General features: G+C 38.1%; 1 protein-coding gene across 1 annotated transcript; it reads left to right on the forward strand.

Moving 5' to 3' along the window:
• The first annotated feature begins 25 nt into the window (after positions 1–25).
• LOC111334898 (protein cereblon) lies at positions 26–9,926 on the forward strand. Its single transcript, XM_022940716.2, has 12 exons — positions 26–182; positions 641–726; positions 1,062–1,202; positions 1,799–1,860; positions 2,166–2,324; positions 2,617–2,794; positions 3,251–3,304; positions 3,734–3,818; positions 4,664–4,779; positions 7,412–7,473; positions 7,964–8,095; positions 8,450–9,926. Exons 1-12 carry the CDS (start codon positions 62–64, stop codon positions 8,655–8,657), a joined length of 1,404 nt encoding a protein of 467 aa, XP_022796451.1. The 5' UTR covers positions 26–61; the 3' UTR covers positions 8,658–9,926.
• The last annotated feature ends 614 nt before the right edge of the window (positions 9,927–10,540 follow it).

Here is a 10,540-nt window from a genome sequence, read left to right on the forward strand (position 1 = left end):
TCCGCCAAGGACAGCCAGTCTTCCCAGAAGTACTAGCAACAGTTGCAGAATCAAAACAAACATGGCGGACGAGTCTTCGGACGAAGAGCAATACGAAGACCTTAACGTTCAAAACGGATACGATGGTGAACTTGAACTGTACCTAAGGGGTGATTATGAATCAGATACAAGTGAATCGGCAGGTAGTATTATTGTGTGGAGGAAGTCCCTTAAACGGTGTAGAAGTAGAGGGTTTGTTTTGGTAGCGAGGCACAGAAAGTACTAATGAATTTTGACATATTTTCTCTTGACTGGAGATACACCGGTATGGTTTGGGCTATTATCAAAAGGGCTATATGTTGGAATTCTTGATCTATCGGAAACTTTCTTGCATATTCAGGACTAAAACAAATTTGAACTGACAAAAACATGCATACTTAAAAAAAATTAATGGAGACTATACTGACGTTCACCTTCAGCTTCTGCGATTAGAGTTACTCTGAACGCGGCATTCATAAACTCATTTTCTCCAAGGCAAGCTCATAAATTTTTATTTCGATTTGTATTTTAAATTTTGTATGTTTTAACATTTGGCCACAAAAGACGGATTGATCTGACTTAGCAAAGCATTCAGTGTATTTGTTTTGTGTTTTTTCTTCAGCTGAAATTGTCCAGGATAGCGATGAGGGTGGAGCCCTTGATGAGTGTACAATGAATTTTGACCAGTCACTTCCCACTCGCCATCAAGTGAGCATTACACCTGTATCTTAAACTCTCTTAGTCCTTCCACTCCCAATATCTCAGTGTGAATTCTCCTTACTGTTTGCCATGCATTTTCTGTGAAGTTTGTTGTAAGAATTTGGTGTTGGATCAAATGGCAATCCCTTAGTTAGTTCTCTTCTGTGTTCTCATCTCTTAGGTGCTTGATGTTGTGTTGATACCCTAACAAGAAATTATCTTTCGGTAATCGTGGGGAGGGAAAGGATTATAATGCAATTAGCGTTTATTAACTGAAGTCTAGGACTCATAACTAGAAACATTCAATTTGTAACAAATAAGATAGTGGTCTATTTTCCTTCCAGTATCTTGGTGAGGAGATGGATGAGTTCAGTGGACGCACATACCATGAGCCTGGTACACACATCACCCTTCCATTGTTGATGTTACCTGAGCTTGTTTTGGTGCCTGGACAAACTCTTCCTCTTCACTTATTTCAGCCTCAGGTTAGGTATAAAATTCTGGAAAATGTAGTTATGACTCATTAGATTAAAGGTCAATTAATTTGAACTTGGACAGAAGTAGTAAACATTAGGAAATTAATATACTAATTTTTACATCACAGGGTAAATGATTTGACCAACTTTACTGAGGCAATTTTCAATAGAATTTGAAAAGTACTACAAGATTTCATTGGTTTTGCTTAACTATGCCTATGACTGGTCTGGAAAACTTGAACTTCTCTCTTGCCCGACTACAAATTAATACAAACCTGAAACCAATGAAATTTGGTTGCTCAAGTTTTCCCATGCCTCAGGCAGTTTCATGTCTTTTCTGTGAGTTTCCTAGGGCTCTTAGTAATGTTCTCCTTTGTTCTTACTCTATGTTGTGATTACTTTGGTTTTAGTCTTTCAAAACTGCGTTGAAAAGGGCTCTAAAGAAAATAAATGAATCAAGGATTTTATCTTTCTGATAGCCATATGTTCACTTTGATGGGGTATTGCTAATCTGGTATTATTTGCTTACAAGATTGGTTTACCAATTTTTATGAGTGCATTGAAAATAATTAACTACATGACTGTGTACATCTTCTTCACACCAGTCTGTGTCAATGATGAAGAATATTATAGAAAAAGACAGAACATTTGGTTTGGTAAATGCAAGGTGAGAGATTTATGATATTATCCCCCCTTGGAGAATATGCTATCACATTTTTTTCTTTGTTGTGCTTTTTTTTTTTTTTCGCATTTGGGTTACTCTTCTGCTATGGAATGGAATTGGAAGTTCATTCCTGGTGCTAAATGTTACATATAATTTTGTTCTTAATTCTCTTTTTGAAACTAGAAATAAGTAAACTTTTGTAAAGTAAAAATAGACAAAAGCTCAATTCCATAACTCTGAACAAGTCTTTCAATATATCATATCCATCTGTACTTTCAGCATTTATTATATATTATGTTGTTCTCTAGATACGGCATCAACCAAAGCCAGCTGCTTGCTGCCATTGGAACCACAGCAGAAATATTCTCCATGAAAGAAGAGTCTGATGCAGGAATCAACACACTTCGGATCAAAGCTACAGGTCGTCAAAGGTTTCGAATAAAAGAACTGCGTAGGCAAGTGGATGGGTAAGTTACAAGATAGTGATGTGTTTTGGTCAACACCCTTTATAGATTTACACTTGACCTGTTAAAAGAACTTCTCATTACCCTTTCAGCCAAAATGTTTGGTTGATAAGTCAAACTGATTCGAGTACGGTAGTTGTACAATTTGAAACACATGAAGAACAATGGGAATGCATGAACTGGGAAAGGGTTACAACCAGTTAATGAAATTCTCATCACCTTTGTTATCTTTAGATTGAAGGAGTGAGCGTAAATGTTGAAATCTCATATAAAATTGTTGTTTTTCCTGGCTCAGTATCTTACTCGCTACAGTGCATGTCTTACCAGAAGTCAACCTTCCCTCTCATCCTGAGGGTGCACTTTGGTCTTGCTATCACAAGTTTGGTTGCCAGGCAACCACTCATGGCTACCTTGCAAAACCACACCAGGTCACCTCAGGAAAAAACAGATTAGGGAAGAAAAAGTGTCACAAGGTGAGATATTTTGAGTTGGCATCAAATTTACTTTGATGGGGTAACATGGTTGATTTAAAATATTACTATTCAAGAAAAGTGTTACCAGTTACAGTTGCACATAGCTATTATTCAAACAGTTCCTCTCATGTTGGTCTGTGTGGCTAAAGCTAAGAAACAAGCTTGAGACACTGCTAATATGAAAATTATAGTTTTTTCTTTCCTTTAACCATCTTTTTTAATGGTGTTGTTGGTTTATGTAAAAAAATTTTGAGAATTCTGTTCAGGGTGCTTACAGTCATCTTAGATAAACACGAAAACATTAAATGATGCAAAACAAGAGTTGAATGGACTATCGGTACTGGTCTGCAATCAAAAACAGGACAGTGTATTTACAAGTTTGTTACAGAGCTATAGATATGTAAATGGTACCCTATATATTGGAATTTGATTCATTGATTGTGTTGAACTTCATAGGTACCCACTAGTCTTAGTTCATGGCCAAGCTGGGTATATGAGTTGTACAATCCAGTAAGTTTTAAAAAAGATTTAAATTTGTAAAAATTATTAATGAGGGAGAAATTGTTTGGATTCTGTCACGTGATCAACCTGGCAGTCATTCCAGGTCTTCATGCAGCGAGTAAAGGACAGAAACACATGAGTCTAAACACTGACTCTTCAAAGACTGGATCATAAAGGTTCTTTTCAATGAGCTAAGTCTTTGAGAGTATTTCCATCAAATATAATAAATTCCCAGTCACTGTAAGCAAGTGCCATGCTTGATAACACTTTACTGGAAACTGTTTATATTAAACACCCCAGGCATCCAACCAACCGCTGTACCAATCATTTCTTTACTGCATACAAAGTATGTCCCAACAATACAACACTTAACACCAACTTGGAAGCTTTTCAAGAAACCCAATAATCACTTTTGTGTCAAACTTAAATTTGTTTTAGTTTGTCCTGATGGATTTGATAAAGAAAGAGTTAAAAAGTTGGAGTGAAACTCTACGTATTGACAACATTCCTCAATCACCAATAGGTAATGATGATTAACAATTTGTGCTTCAGCTAGTGTTGATGGTATAATTGGTTCTAATCCATTAAATACTTTTGCTGGTGTGCCATTGGTCTAAATGTATCACCTAACAAAAATCTCCCCAGCAAAATCTGGGGAATATCTCATAATATACCCCAAGTGATATTCCTCAATTCTTTAACTTACATCCACTGTAGTTAAAGTCTTAGTTTGAAATGTAATTCAAGATGAGAGAATATTTTGAAGAGTGGGCAAGCTTGTTTATTCATAAAATCATACCAGGAGGAATTGAAAAGTGAAAAGTAAACATCCCAGGCAGTAAATGGTGACACTGTTGGTGAAGATTTTTTCCCTTGCATTCCACAAACATCTGAAGAATAATAATACTGCAGACAAATATCTGTACATATTTCTACGCCAGACAGAGACTATTGTTAGTGTACTTACAGTATTATGGGGAAGTTCTAAGAAGCTAATGCTTCCAGGTAAACTGATTAAAGAATTTTCATTTTTCCTTTGGTATGAGAAGAAGATAATTCAGTAATTTTAGGGAAGCTGATTTAATGGTTATGTCATTCAGCATAGCTTGAGGGGAAAAATGCAAGCATCCAAGTATTGCATGTTTAATCTTATTTACCATTGGTACATTTAACAGATAAAAATGCAAGAATAAAGTCAGAGCAAGTCTGTAGATAGGCAAACAATATCACTTTAAATTGATGCAGTACTTTATAAACAGCTGATCGTGATGGAGGCATCTTAGTAGAGTGACACCAACTGTTTGATCTACATGTAACTCCTTCATGAGGTAAAACAGTGAACTACATTTTGGTGTCTTTTATTTCCAGACTTTTCTTTTTGGGTGGCAGCCAATATGCCCTTAGATGATAGCCTTAGACTTCAAATACTTGGCATCAACTGTCCTACTCAAAGACTGCGAAAAGAGCTTGAAATAGTCCGTAAGGTAATTTAACAGATACACTTCTTACTATTGAACAAATTACAAAGTTTTCAGAGCAATCTCCTCTTTACTAGTAAACAAATTATGTACGTTCTTATCAAATATGCATCTGTCGTTTGTCGGTCCTTCCCTTTTTTTATTGTTGTGTTCTGGTTTCTTTCTTTTTGTGTGAACCATGATTATTATGTAGGACGTATAACAAAGAATACCAACGCGTAGGAATTCAGTTGACATTTAATTTACGACCTCTAATGTTGATGCTGGTCAATTGGTTTCGTGTCTTTGTTGTTGTTGGTTTTTTGTCTACTCGTTTCTAAGGAGAGATTTTACAATTGCAAAGTTTGCATTTATGTCACTCTATAGAGACAAATGAAATTTAGCAAAAATGTCTCTTTATATATGTTACAGAAGCGAAGGACTTTGCAGTTAGTTAACTGCGAAATGTTCGTCTACACGTATAAGGAAATCAGGTACTCCGCGATTAATTAACTGCAAAATGATTCGTCTCAATATATCAGGGCGTGAGTGACTTCGCGATTAATTAAATGCGAAATGTTCGTCTACATATATAAGGAAATCAGGTACTTCGCGATTAATTAACTGCAAAATGTTCGTCTCAATATATTAGGGCATCAGTGACTTCGCCATTAATTAACTGCGAAATGTTCGTCTAAATATATGAGGGAATTGGTGATTTCGCGATTAATTAACTGCGAAATGTTCATGTTTTTCTTATTTCTCACTGTATGATGTTTGGGAATTTCTGCTCACCTCGGCTGGGACCCCCATGAGTTGTAATTAAGCCATTCTTACAAAGTTTTCGTTTGAAGTTCACTGTTCGTTAGAGTTGTCGCGTTGGTATGCTTATACAATATGTCTAGAATTCGCGGTATTTCCACCATCGGTAAATCCAAAAAGGCTGCTGATTTAGTATCTAAAAGTGAACGATCAAGCTTCTACTCAGTTAATGTTAATCTTAGTGTGTGCAAGGGTGACGTACTTTAGAGAGAGAACTTAGGGATACCATTAGCGATAAGGGAAAAAAACAATGTTAAAGCTTGGTTGAAAAAGTAAATACGACATGTAGCAGTTGCAATAACAGTGCAGAGCCTTGGTATCTCTACGCTAAGGCGAGTCTGGCTATCGTTTAAGCAAAATTTAACAAATTGATGAACTAAAAAAGGAGGTTACAATAGGGGGTGACAACTCTAACAAGGCCTATTAGGGAGAAAAACAAAAGAATCGAGAAGACTCGGGATTTTTGATGGGAAATATGACATATTTCTGGGATACTGCAGAAAAAAAGAGCAAAGTTTTGACATTTTACAAGAATGTCACCGAATGTCACAAGGTGTTGCTCAAAACAACGTTTGTTAGAATTGTCCCTCCCATGATTTAACTCTTTTGGCACAGTGCCCCGTTATGTTGAAAAGAACAAAAAAGCACTACTCTAAAATTCGTACGTCCTTGCTTCTGAGACTCCAGTCTCCAGTCCACATCATCTGGAAACTGAACAAGATAGCCCTTAAATTTGTCATATTCCATAACAGTTCCACGTATCCATCCAAGATACTTTGTTTCCCCATCAACTTTCTCCTCATATTCCACTTCAACTCTCTTGCCAATCATTGCCTCTCCCAACTTTTTCCTGGATGACCGTGCCTCGAGTCTTGCCCTTTTATCGCAGACGAACATTTCACAGTTAATTAATCGCGAAGTCACCGATTCCCTCATATATTCAGACGAACATTTCGCAGTTAATTAATCGCGAAGTCACTGATTCCCTAACATATTCAGACGAACATTTCGCCGTTAATTAATCGCGAAGTCACTGCTTCCCTACTATATTCAGACGAACATTTCGCAGTTAATTAATCGCGAAGTCACCGATTCCCGAACGAACATTTCGCAGTTAATTAATCGCGGTCACTGATTCCTTAACATATTCAGACGAACATTTCGCCGTTAATTAATCGCGAAGTCACTGCTTCCCTACTATATTCAGACGAACATTTCGCAGTTAATTAATCGCGAAGTCACCGATTCCCGAACGAACATTTCGCAGTTAATTAATCGCGGTCACTGATTCCTTAACATATTCAGACGAACATTTCGCCGTTAAGTAATCGCGAAGTCACTGATTCCTACTATATTCAGACGAACATTTCGCAGTTAATTAATCGCGAAGTCGCCGATTCCCTCATATATTTAGACGAACATTGTGCAGTTAATCAATCGCGAAGTCACCGATTCCCTCATATATTTAGACGAACATTTCGCAGTTAATTAATCGCGAGGTCACTGATTCCCTTATATGCATATATGTACAAAGCGAATAATTCGAGGCGAAATTTGGAGGTGTTATATTACAAATCATAATATTTTCAAAAATATACAGAGATGTTTCATTGCAAATTTTCATAATTTCTCTATAGATATAATTAATTACAAATTTTTTACTTACATTAATTCCCGTTTCTAAGTCCCAACGAAGACAAGTTTTCGTAAACTCAATAACCCTTGGTTTCGTTAGTTAACTGGATGTTAACGTGTTTCAAAATAAGGAAGTACCCACCATCGATTGATTACCCGTCCTTTCGGATTCACACCTTATGTCCCAATTTTTGTCTTACAGTGTAGCGTGTTGTGCTGTAGCAGTTGTGATACCAAGATCGTAGGAAAAAGCGATTTATTCAGGTGAGCCGTCATGTGGTTAGTTCAAACCAGTCTAACTGAACATCACATAATTTTTTTCCAGAGAATTGTTTCAAATGATGATTCTCAGAGTTCCATGAAACTCTCTTCAGTAATATCGTTCCCAATCGACGGAAAGTTAGAGAGCATTCCACATATCTGCCAAGTGACAACCTTTCGCTTTTTTGCGATTTATACGGTTGATGTAAAGGAATCTTGGGTATGTGTAAGAACGTTTGTCCTAAAATAGCCATATTTTTTCCCATTTCTCGGTTACCGCTACACATAATGCATACGAAGGAGAGGGCTGATTAATAAACCTTGGAGCAGGCTTTTCTTTAAATCATTTTTACCTTGGTCTCAATGATAAGTTGTTGCATAGTAATACCTTACTGCAACAGGGGTGAAAGTTATGTCCAACTGTTATCATCTGGTTGTTTTAAACTCAGTTAGAAGTCGAGTCGTTGTTCAGTATTTTTATATTATTTTTCAGCATGTCCTTGGATGGTCCGTTAGGTGCTTATGTGAATCCGAATGGCTGGGTGCACGAAACGCTAACATTTTATCGAGCCTCCGGCATCAGACTCAGAGGAAAACCCACCGCACAGAACAGTTGGTTTCCAGGGTAAGTCGGTATCTCCCCCAACCCATCCCCATCAGATGCTGCTAACCTTGACAGATGTAACCTTTGTCTAATTTTCTTGTTCTGTGTATTTTTATGAGGTTTTCCACTCACTTTTACCTTCTTTCAAACCTTATCTATCCCGGTAAGGAAGCAAACCTCATAAAGCGGAGCTAAGGGTAGTACTAACATGCGGAAATACTTTGATACTGATAGTCGGTGAGATGCTCGTAATTGAAGAAGTGCGCAGTTTGAAAGAGAACTTGAAATTCTGGGACAAAATAGAGGTGGATTACGAGCAAAGCAAATTCAGTGTACACCACGAGGAGATAACGTTTTTGCCCTTGTTTTATTTAGGTATGCTTGGACTATAGCTGAATGTGCACAGTGCGCTGACCACTTAGGATGGCGTTTCACTGCGGTTAAAAAGGGTCTGTCGCCCAGTAAGTTTTGGGGACTAACCCGAGCGTCTCTCCGTCCCACCTTAAAATACGACGAGCAAGAAGAAACGTCGGAAAAACATACAAGGGCATCATCTTCTTCATCTACCTCGTCTTTCCCGTAAAGACCAGTACAGTGCTGCTAAATAATGGAAACCTCGGGTTTGGAAAACTTGGACTCTGTCTTGGCTCACTGTAGTAGAGGATATCAAGTTTTCTAACTCTAGAGAACGATTTTGGATGTCAATGCAGTTCTTTAGAAGGGCTCCAGATATTGCACCTCCACCCTTCGTTATATCATGTGGACTGATGGAAAGACGAGAAAGGGTCAGCGAAAGCTATGACCGCACAATAGGAAATGAAGAACAAAAAACTTGTGATGTTATACTGTAGTGAACTGAACTCTCTCCGATTTGAGAGAAATTTGATCAAAAGCATGGATGAGAGATCGGTTGCGCCAGGGTTCTTTATTAGTTTAAGCTCTAAACGCGCGTGCACAGGGATATTGTTACCGGTGGCAAAGCACCCTTTACACCGTTGATATGTAAATGAAGGCGCAGGCACCCAATATTTTTATAGGACACAGTGTGTCTAGAATAGTGGCTACTTAATAATAAATAATAATAATCCTTATTTAAAGTGGGTAGAAACACTTAGCTGAAAAGCTAGTTTACAGGTTTTCCACCAAACAACTGAAACAAATAATTCAAATTGAGAATAACATTATTAAGAATCTCAACTGACCGAAGGCAAACCAGTTGGCTATTTACAAGCATGGCCGAGGATTTGAACTTGGAGCTATCGTGAAACAAATCTAGGTAGTGGTCTGGGCGGGACTCGAACCCGGGAGCGGCGGATTGCGAGTCCGACACGCCGACCACTCAGCCACACTGCCTTCTTCTCTAGAGCCTTAAATAAGCGCTGCTGTCGAAAGAAATTCTCATTTCTCTCAGCTTATCGCCCAGAGTGAGAGAAATTTAGAGTGGGTTAGAGTAGGGGAGGGGAGGGGGCACGGAAAGGCAGAGAAAATAGAGGGTTACCTATGTAAGAACAACAACATCAACAACGAAAACAAAAAGTCATGCAAAGGCGCTGTACACCATAAGGGGTCTTGAGTAAGGTCAACTTGACTGATAGTAATAATAAGAAGAGTGAAACTGAAATTTTCTGCGTGGTTAGTTATGATTTGTAGCATGAGTAATACCACTTCAAACGAAAAAGGATGGGGCGATAGAATTTGTTTTGGTGACCCAGTAACCCTAGTGGTTCTAACAATACCAAGATGAGATGGAACGATCTCTTATATGTAGTTTGCATGATAAAGTGCTTGATACGCAAGTTAGCATAACGTGTCTGGGACGAGAGAGGAACGAGAAATAAAGCTGTTCCACTTACTTTGGTGTTTGATGGGTTTATTTCGTTTGTTTGTCACGAATCTTTTCATGGACAGCTCACATTGACAGGAATCAGTTCCCCAGACTTCTGATCTTGCTATCACAAGCAAGAACACATCACGGAGAAACAGAAATTGTTGTGCACGGCCATTTGACATCCTCAGAAGAGTGTAACAAATCATTCTACTTCTTCATTGAATTCGCGTTCTGCAAACCTAAGGAAGCAGGTTATGAGACAAGTCATAGACATTTTAGTGACTGACTCAGAAAAAAACTTGCATGTTGATCGAAGTATATTCTGAATTCTACAAAAAAGGAATATGTTTTTCCGGAAGGGGATGAGTTGAAAGATTTGGAGGTGAACTGATTATGGTGAGAACAAATTTGTAGTACTTCGGGGTGCGAGTTTATAAAGGTGGTAGGGGGCAAACTTGCAATGGGAAAAACCTTCAGATACCCCCTATTCTCGGTGATCTAACTGATCTTCAGCGATCGCAGTTGTTGCGATGTAAAGATCACTACTTCGTCGGCAGCGGCGATCGTATGGAAACCGGGCTTAGTAGAATAGATACAAAGTATCCCAAGAAGCACAGAAAGCTTGCCAAATCGCCTTA

This window comes from Stylophora pistillata, chromosome 9 (genome assembly GCF_964205215.1).
Source record: "Stylophora pistillata chromosome 9, jaStyPist1.2, whole genome shotgun sequence".
Classification (NCBI taxonomy): domain Eukaryota; kingdom Metazoa; phylum Cnidaria; class Anthozoa; order Scleractinia; family Pocilloporidae; genus Stylophora; species Stylophora pistillata.